We start from the raw sequence: 16,628 nt of genomic DNA, 5'->3' as shown, positions 1-16,628 counted from the left end.
AGCACTTTGGGGACATTCTGGAGCATCCCCAAGCCCCACAGGATGGGGGTCCTGAGCCAGCATGGGCTACTGGAGGCTGTGTCCCCCATTGCTGCTCTGTTCCCAGGGATGATCTTGGCTGTCACTTGTCACCAGGCAGTGCAGGTGCCACCTCTCCTACCCACACCCTGCCTGTGGGCTGTGTGTCAGGGCGCGGCACAGCCGGGCTGGTGCTCCAGCATTCCTGGGGATGGGATGGGATGGGATGGGATGGGATGGGATGGGATGGGATGGGATGGGATGGGATGGGATGGGATGGGATGGGATGGGATGGGATGGGATGGGATGGGATGGGATGGGATGGGATGAACCCAGGGCTGGATGCACGACAGTGCTGAGCACCAGGTACCCCTCCACTGATGCTATGATGTAAAGGGGGTCAGGGACCCCCGGGGCCCCTCAGGGTGCCCAGCAGGAGATGCCAGGCACCATCAGACCCCGGTGCCGGGGCTCAGCTGGGGGCCAGGGGGTCCCTGGTTTCAGCCCCGATGGGAGAGTGTGAGAAGGTGCAGCCCCAGGCTGTGTCCCGTGCCGGTTCCAGCTCCACTCCCGGTGCTGCTGCAGTGGTGGTGCCCACAATCGCCGTTCCCGGTGCTGGTGCCGTTCCCAGTGCCGCTCCCGTTCCCGGTGCCGATAACGTTTCCGGTGCCCCACTCCCGATCCCTCGTTCCCTTTCCTGCTGCCGTTCCCGTGCCCAGTGCCAACGCCGTTCCCGTGCCCGGTGCCCGTTCCCTTTCCTGGAGCCAATGCCCCTTCCCTTTTCCCGCTCCCTTTCCCGTGCCCGTTCCCGGCGGCGATGCAGTCCCCGTTTCCCGTTCCCGGTGCCGCTGCCTGTTCCCGGTTGCCGGTTGCCGGTGCCCGGTGCGGCCCCGCCCCGCGCCGCCGCGCTGCGCCGCCGCCGCCCCCGCGCAGCCATTGCGGGCAGGCCCCGCGCTGCGGCCCGGTCCGTCCGCCCCGGCGGCCCCGGGGACATGGTGCCGGGATGGCCCGGCCCGCCGAGACCTTCCCGCTGCACCGGCTCGTCTGGCACAACCGGCACCAGGCGCTGGACAGCGCCCTGCGCGCGGGGACGGTGGGAACGGCGCCGGGAGCGGCACCGGGAGCGGCGCCGGGGAGCGGGCACCCCCCACGCACCGGCACCGGGAACGGGAGCGGGCGGGAGGCGAGGGGAGGGAGAACGGCGGGGCCCGCAGCGCGGGGATGGGGGGACTGGGAACGCTGGGAATGCTGGGGGGGACTGGGAGCGCTGGGGAAAACCGGGAATGCTGTGCGCGGGGGGGGGAGGGGGGATGCTGGGAGGGCTGAAAGGACCGGGAGCACTGGGAGATACTGGGAGCACTGCGGGGACGGGGAGCATTGGGATATACTGGGAGCCCTATGGGGACTGGGAGCCCTGGGAGATACTGGGAGCACTATGGGGACTGGGAGAACTGGGAGATACTGGGAGCACTGCGGGGACGGGGAGCCTGGAGGGACTGGGAGCATTGGGATATACTGGGAGCACTGTGGGGATGGGGACCCTTGAGGGGCTGGGAGCACTGGGATATACTGGGAGCACTGCGGGGACTGGGGGCCCTGGGAGATACTGGGAGCACTATGGGGACTGGGAGCACTGCGGGGACAGGGAGCCTGCAGGGACTGGGAGCACTGGGATATACTGGGAGCACTGTGGGGACAGGGAGCCTGCAGGGACTGGGAGCACTGGGATATACTGGGAGCACTGTGGGGATGGGGACCCTTGAGGGGCTGGAAGCACTGGGAGATACTGGGAGCACTGCGGGGACAGGGAGCTTGAAGGGACAGGGAGCACTGGAGGGAGACTGGGAGCGTTAGGGAAGGCTGGGGACACAGGGCTCTGGGAGCACTGGGAGAAGACTGGGAGCATGTCAGAGGGATTGGGAGTGCTGGGGGATGTGGGGCACAGGGGATAGGAGAACTGGGAGCACTGGGGAAGCTGGAGGGAGGCTGGGAGACTGGGAGCACGGGGAGCTGGTGGCACTGGGTGGAGGGGACAGCGCTGGGAGCATCTGGGGGAACTGTGAGTGCTGGAGCAAGACTGGGAGTGGTGTGGGGACTGGGAGTACCAGGGAGACTGGGACTCGGGGACTGGGAGCACTGGAAGAACTGGTGGCACTGGAAGGACTGGTGACACTGGGATAATAAGGGACTGCAGCACCAAAGGCCTGGAAGCAGCTGGGAGCGCTGGGATGGGGTTGGCTGCACTGGGAGAAGGGAGGGCTGGGAGCAGCAGGCCTTGGGAGCACGGGGGACACAGGGGGAGCACTGGGGTGGCACGGGGAGGGAACAGTGACCCCAGCACCCTTGCAGCACGACGTGGAGCTGACAGACCCGCGTGGCCGCACGCCGCTGGAGCTGGCCGTGTCCCTGGGTCACCTGGAGTCGGTGCGGGTGCTGCTGCGGCACAATGCCAACGTGGGCCGGGAGAACGCCAACGGATGGACGGGTACAGGCACACCTCGGGGACTTGGGGACACCGTCCAGGGGGGCGGGTGGCCTCCAGCTGATGGCACCCCGTGTCCCCAGTGCTGCAGGAGGCGGTGAGCACGGGGGACCCCGAGATGGTGCAGCTGGTGCTCCAGTACCGTGACTACCAGCGGGCGACGCGGCGCCTCGCCGGCATCCCCGAGCTGCTCAGCAAGCTGCGGCGGGTACAGCCCCCCAGAACTGCACCCTGCACCCACCAGCCCCATCCCTTGGCTCCAGACTCCTCACCTTGCCAGTGACTCCAGCAGAGACCCCCCCAAGTCTCCCCAGGAGCCCCTATCTCCTCCATGAGCCCATTCTTTCCCCAGGGACACACTGCCTATCCAACCCCACTTCCCTGGATTGCCCCAGTCTCCACCCAGGACCCCAAAATGGATCCCCACCCCTGCTCTCCAGACTTCCCATGTCCTCAGGGGTCTGAGAAAGGACCCCAAATTGTCCCCAGAAGCCCCCATTGACTCCATTCTTTCCCTGGGAATGCCCTGCTTATCCTTATCCTCTGGGACTCGCTGCTTATCCTTCCCTCTGGACCTGCACTAATGGCCCGATTCTCTCTGATCCCCACCCAGGACCCCAATAGGGACCCCCATCCCTTCTCCCCAGACTCCCCCCCTCCCCAGTGACCCTATCAGGGGGTCCCCAGCCCCTCCACATCCCCCACTGTTCCCCTCATCCCTTCCAGGCATCCGACTTCTACGTGGAGATGAAGTGGGAATTCACCAGTTGGGGTGAGCGTGGCCGGGCTGGGCGGGGTAAGGGGGTGCCCAGAGGCCCCCCGGCCGTGGGGCTGACGTGTCCCTGTGCCCGCAGTGCCCCTGGTGTCCAAGGTGTGTCCCAGCGACGTGTACCGCGTGTGGAAGCGCGGCGAGAGCCTGCGGGTGGACACCACCCTGCTGGGCTTCGAGCACATGACGTGGCAGCGCGGCCGCCGCAGCTACATCTTCAAGGGGGAAGGTCAGCTCCAGCCCCCCGCGGGCCCTTTGTCAGCCTGGGGAGCCCCCTGCACACCTGGCTGGATTCCCTGGGTGCCCCCCAGTCTTTGTGGGGGGCACTATAAGTGCACGTCTGTAAACACCCCAGATTCCCTACAGGGACTTCCCTGGAGATCCCCCAGACCCTCTGCACTATAAATACTCCCAGATCCCCTCTAGGGACCATGTGGGATTCCAGTTCCCTCCTCCCAAGGGGAACACCTCAGTTCTTTTACCAGGGACCCCCAATTTCCCAAGGAAACTTTATTTTTCCCTGAGAGAACCACCTCAGCTCCCACATGTACGAGGGACCCCCAATCCCCCGAGCCCCCCATTGTCCCCCAGGCCTGGGGTTGTCACATGGGGCTGAGCCCTGCGGTGTCCCCACGCAGACGAGGGGGCCGTGGTGATGGAGGTGGACCACGACAAGCAGGTGGTGTACACGGAGACGCTGGCGCTGGCCCTGCACGAGCCCGAGCTGCTGCTGGCGGCCATGCAGCCCAGCGAGGAGCACGTGGCCGGCCGGCTCACCTCGCCCATCGTGTCCACGCACCTGGACACCCGGAACATCGCCTTCGAGAGGTGCGGAGGGGAGGAAAGCAGGGAAGTGAGGGAAGGGGAGGTCTCAGCGAGCAGGGGCCGTGCAAGGGGGAAGCGTGGGTGAAGGGGAAGGAAGCGCTGGTGCAAGAGGGTGAGTGAGGCCTCCCTGCTCCCCCAGGAACAAGTCTGGGATCTGGGGCTGGCGCTCAGAGAAGATGGAGGTGGTCAGTGGCTACGAGGCCAAGGTGAGCACAGAGACATGGGGGACACTGAGGACAGCCCAGAGTGTGGCAGGCCTGACGGTGTCCCCACGCAGGTGTACAGTGCCAGCAACGTGGAGCTGGTCACCAAGACCAGGACGGAGCATCTCTCCGACCAGGACAAGTCACGCAGCAAAGGTGACAGCCTTGTCAGCCAATCAGGGGGCCTGTACACGGTGGGGACACGCCACCCTTCCAGAGTGGCACGGGTGTCAGGTGTGGGACACTGTGGGTGTGGGGTGTGACTTGTCAGGTGTGGGAAGCTGAGGATAAGGTGATGGGCATGGGACAGTGTGCAGTGTGCCACCCATGAGGGGTGTAACCAGTGACAGCCCTGGGAGTCCCTCCCACTGCCCACTGCCCACACCTCACCCTGCACCCCCCTCTCCCCCCAGGCTCCAAGACCCCCTTCCACTCCTTCCTGGGCATCGCACAGCAGCACGGCACCCACAACGGGGTGAGTGGCCATCCCAGGAGTCCCTGGGGACACTGGGGGTGTCCAGGGGGGCTGAGCGGTGCTGCTGTCCCCCCAGGCACCCGTCCTGCAGGCTGCCAGCCCCACCAACCCCACGGCCATCACCCCCGAGGAGTACTTCGACCCCCACTTTGACCTGGAGACCCGCAACATCGGGCGCCCCATCGAGATGTCCAGCAAGGTGCAGAGGTGAGACCGCCATCCCAGGGGTGGGGACAGAGTCCTCGGGGGCCGTGTCACTGTCTGTACATCGGGGGTGTGGCCAGGGTGATGGCACACGGGGGTGGTGCTGGTGGCCCCAGCGGGTCCCCGTGCCCACGGTGGTGCCCGGGCAGGTTCAAGGCGACGCTGTGGCTGTGCGAGCAGCACCCGCTGTCGCTGGCGGAGCAGGTGACGCCTATCATCGACCTCATGGCCATCTCCAACGCCCACTTCGCCAAACTGCGCGACTTCATCACCCTCAAGCTGCCCCCTGGCTTCCCTGTCAAGATCGGTGAGAGGGAAAAACTTAATTTGGGGCGGGATTAACAGGGGCAGGAGTTCATGGGGCCTCAATTGGCGCCTGTACCTGCAGAGATCCCCTTGTTCCACGTGCTCAACGCCCGCATCACCTTCAGCAACCTGTGTGGCTGTGACCAGCCCCTGGGCTCCGTGCGGATCTGCGCCCCCCAGGAGCCCCCCGGTGCCCACCCCCCCGGCACCCAGCCCTCGGGGCCCAGAGGTGAGCCTGGGGGGGGGGAGGGCTGGGATCCCATGGATACAGAGCGGGGTGGCTGCGGGGTGTCACGGGATGCCGTGGGGTGCTGTGGGGCAGCATGAGGTGCCGTGAGGTGCCATGAGGTGCCACAGGGACAGCCGTGGGCAGTGCTGACGGTTCACCGTGTGTGGCAGCGTGGCCATTCCCGTGCGAGGTGGAGGCGGGCGTGTTCGAGGTGCCGGCGGGGTACACGGTGCTGGGCGCGGGGCGCAGTGAGCCCCTGCGCGACGAGGACGACGACCTGCTGCAGTTCGCCATCCAGCAGAGCCTGCTGGACGCCGGCACCGAGACCGACCAGGTGCGGCCACGCCCCCTTCCTTCCCTGGACACGCCCCACACGCACCTGGGCACGCCCCTAATGCATGGCCACACCCCACAGGTGACCATCTGGGAGGCGCTGACCAACACCCGCCCCGGCGCGGAGCCGCCGCCCTACGATGAGGACCTGCAGCTGGAAAGGTGAGGTTCCATCCGTGGGGGCGTGGCCTGGGGCGCCACACCCACCTCACCTGGGCGGGGCCAAGCTGGGAGGGGCAGGGATTAAAGGTGTCAGGGTGGGGTAGGTGCAGGGTTCATGGGTCAGAGGGGGAGGGGTTAAAGGTGTTGGGGCGTGGCCAGGGGAGGGGCTGAAAGGGAGGAGCTTCTTGCTGCCTAAAAGGTGTGGCCATAATGGGCGTAGCTAACCGCTGGGTGGGGCATGTGGGGAGGGGCATTGCTCTCCAGGCCATTTAAGGGCTGTGAAGGAAGTGTGGCTCCAGGGGTGGGGCAGAGGTGTGCCAGAGGGGGTGTGGCTGCCATGACACAGGTGTGGCTCCCATGACATGGGTGTGACACCCACGACACACGGGTGTGGCTGCCATGACACAGCTGTGTCCCTGCTGCTGTCCCCTGCCCAGGGCACTACAGGAGAGCATGCTGCTGCAGGCCGGGCCCAGCACCGAGCCCCCGGCCGCCGGGAGCCCCCCGGGAGCGGGCGGCGGGAGCCCCCCGGGCCCGCCCGGCTACGGCAGCTTCGCGGAGCAGCTGCGGCTGGCCATGGCGCTGTCGGAGCGCGAGCAGGAGGAGCGGGAGCGGCGGCGGCGCGAGGAGGACGAGGAGCTGCAGCGCATCCTGCGCCTCTCCCTCACCGAGAAGTAGCGCCCGCCCCGGGGCGCTGCACGCCGGCACGGGGACGTCCCACGCGGGGACCGGGGTGTCCCATGTGGGGTCAGCCCACGCACGGACGCGGATGTCCCACGTGGGGACACCCCTTGCAGGGATAGGGACACCCCAGCCAGGATGGCCCAGGGCGGGCACAGCACTGCCTGGGGAGCAGCCAGTGCCGGGACGGCCCCCCCGTGATGGGGACCCCCCTGATGTGGGTACAGCCCCCCACAGGGGATTTGATCCAGGGATCCTCCTACCCCCGGGACCCCCAGTCCAGGGCTCTTCTCCCACCAGGCTCGAACCTCAGCCCAGGGACCCTCACCTGTGCCCAGAGCCCTCCCTAGGGAACCCCCTCCTCTTTGGTGTTGTACTGTGACCCATGGGGGGCAGGACGGACCCGGGGGTCCCCGTGGGATGCAGGTGACCCCTATTTTAAGGCACTGCAGTGTTGGGGGGGACTGCTGGGGGACCCCCAGGCCTCATCCTTTGGGGCAGTGGGGGGGCAGGGGGGCCCCGAATGTCTGTACATATACATATACATATACATATATTATATATATATATATATACACACGTGTGTCCGTGCCTGGGGCGTCATGGGTGGGGTGTCCCAGGGGTGGGGCCTGGGAAAAGGGATGGATCCTGCAGCAGGGGTGGGGCTCAGGTGATGGGGCTCATCCAGTGAGCGTGTGGGTGGCACTAGTGGGCTGCTCCTCCTCAGCTCACCCCAAATCTGGCCCTGTGCCCCCATTCCTGGCCCAAGGAATGGTTTATTTTGTTTATATTACATGGGAAAAGACCCCTGCCCAGGGAGGGGGGCTTGGCTGGGGACCCGTGGGGTCACAAGGGACTCTTTGGGGCTGAGCTGCTGGGGTCACTTGGGGTATTCCCATAGGCTGAAACCTAGAATGTCCCCAGTGCCAGGTCCCTCGGGGGGCCATAGTTTCTGGGGATCGGGGGAAGGCATCACACCTTCTGGGCGCCTGGGGGAGGGTCCCAAGAGCCAGGGACCCTCGGATGGTTCCCACTTTTGGAGGATCCGGAGGTGTCTCAAATGCTGGAGGGTCAATCCCGCCTTGCCCGCACGAATGTGGGGCCCGGGGTGCTCCGGGGCACCGGGGAGGCGCCGCTCTGCGGGACGGGGAGAACCGTGCCGTGCCGGGACGTGCCCGCGGCCGTGCCAGCTCCCGCTCCCGTTCTCGTTCCCGTCCGGGCGGGGCAGCGGCGGCGCTTCCTGGTGCGGGGGGGCGGCGCGGCGGGGCATGGCGCTGGTGACGGTGCGGCGGGCGGGGGGCTCCGCCGGCGGCCCCGCGGTGAGTGCGGCACCGGACGGCGCATCCCGGCGGGGACGGGCGGGGGGTCCCGGTGCGACCCGGGAGGTCCCGGTGCGGGCTGGCACGGGGGAGCCCGGGGGAGTGCGGGCTGGCCCCGAGCCGGTGCGGGCTGTCCCAGAGCCGCGGGGGCCCGGTGCGAGGGCATGGGGCGAACCGAGGTGCCCCGGAGCTCCTGCGGGTCCCGGAGCTGCTGCGGGTCCCGGTGCCCCGGGGAAATGGGCCGGTCCGGGGATCCCGGTGCGGGGAGTGCGGGCTGCGCGGGGCTGTGTCGGGCGGGGGTCCCGGAGTGACCCGCGGGTTTCCGGAGCTCCAGAAGGTCCCGGCGCGGAAGGTACCGCCGTCCCGGGGGTGGCCAGCGCGGGCCGGACGGTGAAGGTTGCTCCGGTCGCTCCCGGTGCGGGGTCATCCCAGGCGCTTCCGATGGGACTTTGCTGGGAGTTTGCCGAGAGCGGGGCTGCCCCCAGCACGCCTTGGAGTTTCCTGTGCTCCCGGCTGGGGTTTCCCCATAGCTGAGAGAGGAATATGGAGTGTGGACGGGGGTGTTTGTCACACTCACTTTGCCACCTCTCCCAGTCCCGTCGCTGTCCCGGTGTCCCCTAGTGCCTCCCTCAGTGACCACTGGGCCTTTCTGGGTTTTCATCCCAGGCCCCCCTTCCAGCACTTTCACACAGCCAGGGATGGGGGACACAGGGACGAGACACCCCCCCACCATCCCGAGGGGGTCCCCAGGTGTTGAAGTGAGGGAGCGACCATCATTGTCGATTTTCGCATCTGACTCCAGTTTATTCATCAATGCAACACTTTTTATAACTGTGTTAATTAAAATCAAAATCTGAGCTCCTGACAGGCTGTAGAGAAAACTTCAGCTCCTCCTTTTGTTTACAATACCTGAAGTTAGTTTACTGAAACCAAGATCATTGTTCCCACCATGATATGAAGAGTTCTCAAAACTTTCATCTCTGTTCTCAGACTGGCCGTCTGTTCCCAGTAGCAGCCAAGGACAGAACGGTCTGAGAATCTTGTTGTTTATATAAAAGGTGGCTGAGAACCTAATTATCTACAGGATCAAGCCTGGGAAAGGCTGCCTTTACAGCAGGTTTCTATATTTCTTTAAGGCACCTATCTTTCTTGAACCAGGCTTTCCACACCCAGGGATCCATCTCCACAGTGGGACCCCCAAAGGGACCCTATATCCCCAGTGGGGCCCACACTGTTTGGTGGGTTTAGGGGGTCACTGGACTGTGGTGTCCCCCTGGTGGGACCCCCGAGCCTGCTCCATGCCCTGGGGTCACATTTCTCCCTGGAACTGCCTCCCAATTTGCAGGAGGAAGATGCTCCCAGACGCGGCCAGCTGCAGCGACGGTGAGAGGGGCGCCGAAACCTCGGCATGGGGTGGGATGGGGACACAGTCCCCGCCCTTTGGGGAGCACTCTGGGGGTGCCCCGGGTGCTCAGGACCCTCCTGCCCCCCAGGCAGAGCTTCGTCATGGTCAAGGGGGCTGCGCGGCTCCTGTCTGCCGAGGAGCCCCCCGCGGCCGAGCCCCCCCCGGCCGAGCCCCCCTGCCAGGCCCCGGGACAGCAGGAGCGGCACCTGCACCTCATGATGCAGCTGCTGCGCCCCCAGGACGCCATCCGGCTGGTAGGACACGGATCCACCCTCCAGGAACACAGGAATGGCGTGGGGACAGGGAAGGAGATGGATGGGGTCAGGAGCAAGGATGGGATGGGGACAGGGAAAGAGATGGATGGGGTCAGGAGCAAGGATGGGATGGGGACAGGGAAAGAGATGGATGGGGACAGGAGCAGGGATGGGATGGGATGGGGACAGGGAAAGAGATGGATGGGGTCAGGAGCAAGGATGGGATGGGGACAGGGAAAGAGATGGATGGGGTCAGGAGCAGGGATGGGATGGGGATGGGATATGGATGGGGACAAAATGGGGAGAGAAAACTGACAGGATGGGCTGGGGATGGGGATGGGATGGAATGAAGGTGGGGACAGGATGGGGATGGAAGCAGCACCATCGAGGAAGGGTATGGGAATGCAATAGGGATGGGGAGTAGAAAGGATGGGATGGGGATAATGGGAAGCAGTAACATCGAGGAGGGGGGAATGTGATTGGGATGGGATGGGATGGGACGGGATGGGAATGGGGATGGAATAGGAAGTGATGAGGAGGGGATGTGGCCCAGCGCGGTGCTCCTCCCCGGTCACTGGGAGCCCTGAGAAGGGGCAGATCCCCCGGCATTCCCGCCGTTCCGGCAGGCGGTGCGGCTGGAGTCGGCGCGGCCGCGGCGGGTGCGGTACCTGCTGCTGGTGCGGCCGGAGGAGGCGGGAGCCGAGGCGGAGACGGCGCTACTGGGAGTGGATTTAGCCCACGAGGGGTGAGCGGGGTGCGGGGGGGACCGGGGAGGCGTCGGCACCCCCTGACCCCTGCTTGCCCCAGGGCCAGCCACTGCACCCTGGGCATGGTGCTGCCCCTCTGGAGCGACACCCAGGTGTTCCTCGACGGCGATGGGTAAGGGCAGGATGGAATTTTGGGACAGGGAGAGGGTTGGATGGGTCGGGGTGCCCACTCTGACCTATGTGTGTCCCCCTGATGCCCAGGGGGTTCAGCGTGACATCGGGGGGAGAGACACGCATCTTCAAGCCCATCTCTGTGCAGACCATGTGGTGAGCAGGGCCTGGGCATGACCACGGGGGGCGTGGGGACCACCTTGGGCACGGGGGAGGGGGGGGGTGGGTGGCATGGGGAGCACCAGGGGATGGGCATCACCTCGGGGACTGGGGACCCAGGCACTGCCAGGGGCACAGGGGATCTCAGCTGCAAAATGGACATGGGCGATGTGGCACTGCTGGGGACACGAGGGGTGCTGTCACCATCCTGGGCACAGGGGATTGGGGTAACACCATGGGCACAGTCACGGGGAAGGAGCTGGGAAGGGCTTGGGTGGCACCCACACGCTGGGGACGGCCAGCAAGGGGGACACAGCAGTGGGGGTGGCGCCGGGGAGGCGGTGGCAGCGCAGGGTGGCAGGTGCTGTGCGGCAGGGCCGCGCTGCAGGAGCTGCACCGCGCCTGCGAGGACGCGGCCCGCGGCGGGCACATCCCCGGCGGCCCCGCGCTGGCCTGGGCCAGCGGCTACGCGGCGGCGCTGGGCTCCGAGCAGAGCTGCCTCAACGAGTGGCTGGCCATGGCCGACCTCGAGTCCGTGCGCCCCGCCTCGCCCACGCCCCTCCGGTAAGCTCCCGCCACGCCCCGACACACCCTGCACCCGCTGGCCAATCGCTGCCGCGCCTGGCAGGGCGTGGCCCGGGCAGGGCAGGGGACAGCGGTGACACGGTGGTGCCCGTGGCAGGCCGGCCATGCCAGAGCTGTCGGAGCAGGCGGTGCGGGCGCTGCTGCGGGAGGTGATGGCCACCGCCGACCTGGAGAACGTCACCTCCAAGGAGGTGGGTGACACCGGGGTGGCAGCAGGGTGTGCTGGGGACAGGGCGGGCTGGCAGGGCCGTCCCTCACCCGGCGTGGCGCCCAGGTGCGGGAGGAGCTGGAGCGGCGCACGGGGCACAGCCTGGCCGAGCACAAGGACTTCATTGACAACGAGATGCTGCTGGTGCTGGCACAGATGGATCGGCCTTCCCGCATCTTCCCGCACCTCTTCCTGGTGGGCAGCGGGCACGGCGGGCATGGCGGATGGGGCGGGTGGCACTGTCCCCTCCCTTCACCGCTGTCACCACGCAGGGCTCCGAGTGGAACGCAGCCAACCTGGAGGAGCTGCAGCAGAATAGGTGAGCACAGCGTGGCACCGCCGTGGGGTGACACCATTGTGGGGTCACCACAGGCCACCCCTGGGGTGTCACTCGTGTCCCCACAGGGTCACCCACATCCTGAATGTGGCACGGGAGATTGACAACTTCTTCCCGGCGCTGTTCACGTACATGAACGTGCGGGTGTACGACGAGGAGGCGGCCGAGCTCCTGCCCCACTGGAACGACACCTTCCTCTTCCTCTCCCGCGTCCGGTCAGTGACACCACGGGGGACACTGGGGACACAGGGGCTGGAGGTGGGGTGGGGGAGAGGGGGACACAGGGAGAGGTTTTGGGGTGCTGGGGCATGGAATGCTGGGGAGCAGTGGGGTGGCTGGGGACACTGGGAGCCCTGGAGACACTGGAATGGCTGGAGGATGCTGGGAGCTCTGGGGACACAGGGATAGCTGGGGACATGGGGAGCTCTGGGGACACTGGGATGGCTGGAGGATCCTGGGGATCCTGGGACACCTCGGGGACACTGGAAGCTCTGGGGACACTGGGACACCTCGGGGACATTGGGAGCTCTGGGGACACTGGGACACCTCGGGGACACCGGGAGCCCAGCGAACACGATGTCCCCGAGTGCCCGGTGCCGTGGTGCCAGCGGTGGGGGCCGCAGGGCGGCAGGAGGCCGGGCGCTGGTGCACTGCCGCATGGGGCTGAGCCGCTCGGCCGCCACGGTGCTGGCCTACGCCATGAAGGAGTTCGGGTGGCCCCTGGAGCGGGCGCTGCGGCACGTCCGGCACTGCCGGCCCGGCGTCCTGCCCAACCCCGGCTTCATGCGCCAGCTCGACTTCTACCAGGGCATCCTGAGCGCCAGGTGAGTGGGGACAGCTGGGTGGGGCCTGTTGTGACCACACCCCTCTGTGTGGGTGGGTGAGGCTGCAGTGCCCGTGCCCTACCTGGAAAGGTGTGGGACATTTTGTGGGGGAGGAGCCCGTGGGAGCCCCACCCTGCCGAGGGGGTGTGGCTCCCAGCAGGGGGAGTGGCCAGGTGCTGATTGACAGTTCTGTGGCAGCCGGCACAGCAGCCTGTGGGAGCCCCGGGCGGCCGAGGTGCCGCACCCCGAGGAGGACACCGCAAGGGACACGAGTGGCCTGTCCCCGCTGTGCTCCCTGCTGGCGTCCCCACAGCCCTCCGAGGAGGAGGCAGCTGCAGGGGGGCTGCTGGGGGCCTCCCGGCGCCCCCGCATCTCCCTGTGCTCTGTCATGCGGAGCATCAGCCTGCTGGAGAACCCCGAGCCCCTGGAGCTGCTGGGGGAGCCCCTGGCCGGGGAGGTGAGTGGGGGTCAGGGCAGAATGGGGGTCCAGTTGTGGGGTGACAGCAGCATGGCATGACCCCACTGTCCCCTGTCAGGTGTTTGAGGCCACGGAAGAAGCAGAAGGTCCCTGCCCGAAGTTACGACCCTCATCCCGCCCGCGCCGCGTGGTGCGCCAGGCCAGCCTGGATGGTGGCCCCGCCCCTCTTTGTGACCACACCCCTAGTGATGACCACACCCCTAGTGATGACCACACCCATGGCCACACCCATGCACCTGGCCACGCCCACACAGATGAACCCACGCCTTAATTTGGGGGGCATGAGACAGCACCTACTCACTGCCATAGCAACAAGGGGATGGGTGTGGTCTACTTCTGGGGGCGTGGCCAGCGAGCAGGAACGCCCCGCCCAGGCCCCGCCCGCACCCTGGGGCTGGGACGTGCCTCTGCCCCAGCCCCACGCACACAAACACCGACACTGCTCCTGCAACTGGCAATAAAGCGTGGAAATGGCAGCCCCTGGTGGCTTTGTGACCCTGAGCACCTGGAGGGTGGGCTGCTGTCAGTAGGGACCGGAGTGAACGCTCTGGGGACACCGGGCGGGCACAGGGACCCAGCGGCACCATTTTGTGGGGCACAGAGGAACTACAACTCCCGGCGGCCTTTGCGCGAGGAGCACAACTTCCGGGTTGCCATGGCAACCGCCGCGGCCTAGGCCGGGGATGGAATTGGGGCTGGAAGCGAGACAGGGGCAGTCCCGAGGACTGAAGCACACAGAGAACCCGCAGCTCGCTGTGGCCGTGGGGGAGGGAAAAGCCAGGTGCTGCCCCCGCCACCCCCTGAGATGGTGTCAGCCCCCTCCCACCATGGTGTCCCTCCATGTTGTCACCTCTGGCCCACAGGACACCTTCCACTAGGCGAGGTTACTTCATGCTCCATTGAACCAGGTCCTGGACACTCCCAAGCCTGAGGTAGCCACAGCTTCTCTAGGCAACCTGTGCCATGGCCTCACCACCCTCACAGGGAGGAATTTCTTCCCAAAATCCCAGCTAAACCCACCCTCCCAGGGAAGGAGGCTCCTGGCTGGAAACTGGGAAACTGCCCCTGAGGCTGCTGCTGTCCATCTCCATCTCCCAGGGCTGTTCCTGCAGCTGGAGCCATCCCAGACACTTCCCCCTTTCCTGGGACACCCACAGGCTGGGACTGAGCCTCTGCCAAGGAAGGAGAGTGAGAATCTCCCTCCTTCTTCCCACCAGGAGGGCACAGCCCTTGGCTGGCTGGGTGTAGGATGCTTATTTTTGGGGGGTCCACCTAAACACCTGCATCCTGTGCCCAGCAGAGGAATTATGTCCTGTCTGTAGAAGATATCCATGTGACTGCAGGTCCAACAGCAGGACCAGATCCAGCTGGATAATGCAATCCAGAGAGTCAGGAGCCTGCAGTGCAAGTGGGATGGGAGTTATGAGTGACCCCCCACCCATCCCACTTTATCCCACCTCATCTCAAATTACTGCTGGCTCCAATGCTCCATTGCAGCCAAAACCCTATCTCTACACTAATTCATAAGTAGTAATCACTACTCTGTGAGGATAGCTAGAAAAATTTAAAAAGACTAATTAGCAGCATTAAAAAAAAAAAACAATTAAGACTGCTAAAAAGTAAAAAAACATCACTACCAAGATAAAAAACTATCTATAAAAGTCCACCATATAAACATCCATATCTCCAAAATTAAAGCTGATAAAAAGTGCCAAAACAATCAACAAAAAATAAGTAAATACATTCTAGTGGGTGCAGTAGCATTTAATCAAAGCTAGACCCACCACAGAGAGAAACAATTTATTTTATTGATGAAACAACAGAAAGAGCTGGTGAATTAAGTCATTGATAACCTGAATAATTAACAGACACATCCTGTTATTTTTGATTCTGCACACAGCAAAGCTGCTGATTTGGGCTATTAAACATATGAATCCCACAGGACACTCTTCCCACCTCGCTGCAGGACATCCCCACCATCGTCAGCCACCTGAGCTCACTTTCAGCTGATTTTATACCTCATTCTTCATTTTTTCACCCCATTCCTGGGGGAAAAAAATCCCACCTCCCTTTCTCCACCCAAGAACACATTTTTCTCCCTGAGTCCCAGCTAAGTGACATCAAACTGTGAGATGGACACCCCACCTGGCTTTTTTTTGGGGGGAATGCAACTCCCTGCCCTCCCCCTGCACCCCAAGGGCTTCACCCCACCCCGTGCCCCCCAGACAGCACACGGCACCCCTTCCTTCGCTCACACCAGCTTTAATCCACCCGGGGTCCCTGCAAAAGGGTCTGGGGGTGTCGGGAATTGTTTCTCTGCTCCCTTGGCGCAGCCGCTCACAGTTCGTACTCGTGCCACAGGCTGTGGGGACACAGCAGGGTCAGCGGGGAGGGCAGGTGGCATCCCATGCCATGTCATCCCATGCCATGCCTCCCCATCCCACACCCACCTGTAGGCGACATCGGGGTTGTCGCGGTGCTCCAGGAGGGCGTCACGGATGGGCCCGGGGGGGCTCAGCCCCAGCTCTTGTGCCCGCTCCCAGCGCTGCAGGCGGGTGATCCCTGCGGGATACCGGGGTCTCAGCGGGGCCGGGGGGAGCCCGGGACCACCGGGACAAGCGGGGGAACCGGGGGTGCTCACCGCTGCAGGGTCCGTACTCCCAGGAGAGGTCGAAGCGCCGCAACATCTCCATGAGCGCCGGGTCCAGGGGGGGCTGCGAGGGGCCGCGGGGACATTCTCGCACCTTCAGCTGCGCCTTGTCCTGGTCCTGGTCCTTATCCTTGTCCTTCCTGTCCTTGAGCCGGCCCGGGGGCCGCCCCGGGCCCCGCCGCCGCCGCCGCCGCGGGAAGGAGTCGGTGATGCGCCGGGGCTGCTCCATGGCCCTGCGCGACATGGAGCTGGCACGGCCCCGCCGCTACCGGGAACCGGGCGGGACCCGCCACTACCGGGAACCGGCGGCAGGGACCCGCCCCTGCCCGCGGCCGGGCGGAAGCGGCGGGGCCGGGCTGGGCCACCGGCCATGGGCGCCTCGGCCGCTGCCACCTTCGGCCGCTGCCACCTTCCGCCACTCTTGCAGTGTCCCCTGTACCCCGCCCCGCTCGGCACCCCCCGGCTGTCCCCGGGTGCTGTCACCTCCCCATGCTGTCCCTGCCAGCAGCCGCACTGTCACCCCCGCGGCAGTTCCTGTCACTCCGAGGGCACTGACACCTCCATCCCAGTGCTCCCTGTTACCCTGGCACTGTCACCCATGTCAGTGACTGTCACCCCAGGCAATGCCACCTCCCAGTTGTGCCCACTACGCTCTGGCATTGTCACCCCTGTGACAGTCCCAATCACCTCAGGCACTGTCACCCTTGTGGTTTCTTCCTGTCCACCTGGACATTGTCATCCCCATCCCAGCACACCCTACCGGCCTGAACACTGTCACCCCCCTGTCTGTTCCCATCAGGCCCCCAAACCACGACTCACGCTGTGACACTGTCACCGTCTGCCC

The 16,628-nt window shown here is 65.3% G+C and overlaps 3 protein-coding genes across 3 annotated transcripts; 2 read left to right on the top strand and 1 right to left on the bottom strand.

The window, feature by feature from the left end:
- The first annotated feature begins 914 nt into the window (after nucleotides 1–914).
- On the top strand, nucleotides 915–7,242 carry ANKRD13D (ankyrin repeat domain 13D). Its single transcript, XM_074543688.1, has 15 exons — nucleotides 915–1,111; nucleotides 2,368–2,503; nucleotides 2,584–2,708; nucleotides 3,227–3,272; nucleotides 3,355–3,498; nucleotides 3,908–4,097; nucleotides 4,234–4,300; nucleotides 4,372–4,453; nucleotides 4,711–4,772; nucleotides 4,849–4,979; nucleotides 5,126–5,283; nucleotides 5,365–5,511; nucleotides 5,682–5,845; nucleotides 5,927–6,006; nucleotides 6,444–7,242. Exons 1-15 carry the CDS (start codon nucleotides 1,022–1,024, stop codon nucleotides 6,682–6,684), a joined length of 1,863 nt encoding a protein of 620 aa, XP_074399789.1. The 5' UTR covers nucleotides 915–1,021; the 3' UTR covers nucleotides 6,685–7,242.
- A 713-nt stretch (nucleotides 7,243–7,955) lies between these two features.
- On the top strand, nucleotides 7,956–14,027 carry SSH3 (slingshot protein phosphatase 3). Its single transcript, XM_074543683.1, is given in 19 exon segments — nucleotides 7,956–8,006; nucleotides 9,352–9,389; nucleotides 9,500–9,665; nucleotides 10,292–10,410; nucleotides 10,473–10,544; nucleotides 10,634–10,699; nucleotides 11,078–11,266; nucleotides 11,385–11,478; nucleotides 11,562–11,690; nucleotides 11,768–11,814; nucleotides 11,901–12,047; nucleotides 12,456–12,656; nucleotides 12,855–13,113; nucleotides 13,164–13,472; nucleotides 13,474–13,584; nucleotides 13,586–13,739; nucleotides 13,742–13,811; nucleotides 13,813–13,977; nucleotides 13,979–14,027. Coding segments are annotated over 19 exon segments (2,421 nt in total). The 3' UTR covers nucleotides 14,013–14,027.
- Nucleotides 14,028–14,918: 891 nt separating this feature from the next.
- On the bottom strand, nucleotides 14,919–16,221 carry LOC113460539 (DNA polymerase delta subunit 4). Its single transcript, XM_074543682.1, has 3 exons — nucleotides 15,776–16,221; nucleotides 15,585–15,696; nucleotides 14,919–15,496 (listed from the first exon to the last, which is right to left on the bottom strand). Exons 1-3 carry the CDS (start codon nucleotides 16,026–16,028, stop codon nucleotides 15,472–15,474), a joined length of 390 nt encoding a protein of 129 aa, XP_074399783.1. The 5' UTR covers nucleotides 16,029–16,221; the 3' UTR covers nucleotides 14,919–15,471.
- Nucleotides 16,222–16,628: the final 407 nt, after the last annotated feature.

This window comes from Zonotrichia albicollis, chromosome 6, assembly GCF_047830755.1.
Source record: "Zonotrichia albicollis isolate bZonAlb1 chromosome 6, bZonAlb1.hap1, whole genome shotgun sequence".
Taxonomy (NCBI): Eukaryota; Metazoa; Chordata; class Aves; order Passeriformes; family Passerellidae; genus Zonotrichia; species Zonotrichia albicollis.
The sequence above is the reverse complement of the archived record's forward strand: the minus strand, read 5'-3'. Positions and strand labels throughout refer to the sequence as shown.

Coding starts and splice junctions, on each gene's coding strand:
- ANKRD13D (XM_074543688.1), top strand. CDS start 1,022: ATGGCCCGGCCCGCCGAGACCTTCCCGCTGCACCGGCTCGTCTGGCAC. Junction 4,454..4,710: donor GGACAAGTCACGCAGCAAAG/GTGACAGCCTTG, acceptor CTCTCCCCCCAG/GCTCCAAGACCCCCTTCCAC. Junction 5,846..5,926: donor CCGGCACCGAGACCGACCAG/GTGCGGCCACGC, acceptor CACACCCCACAG/GTGACCATCTGGGAGGCGCT.
- LOC113460539 (XM_074543682.1), bottom strand. CDS start 16,028: ATGTCGCGCAGGGCCATGGAGCAGCCCCGGCGCATCACCGACTCCTTC. Junction 15,697..15,775: donor GGAGTACGGACCCTGCAGCG/GTGAGCACCCCC, acceptor GGTATCCCGCAG/GGATCACCCGCCTGCAGCGC. Junction 15,497..15,584: donor AACCCCGATGTCGCCTACAG/GTGGGTGTGGGA, acceptor GTGTCCCCACAG/CCTGTGGCACGAGTACGAAC.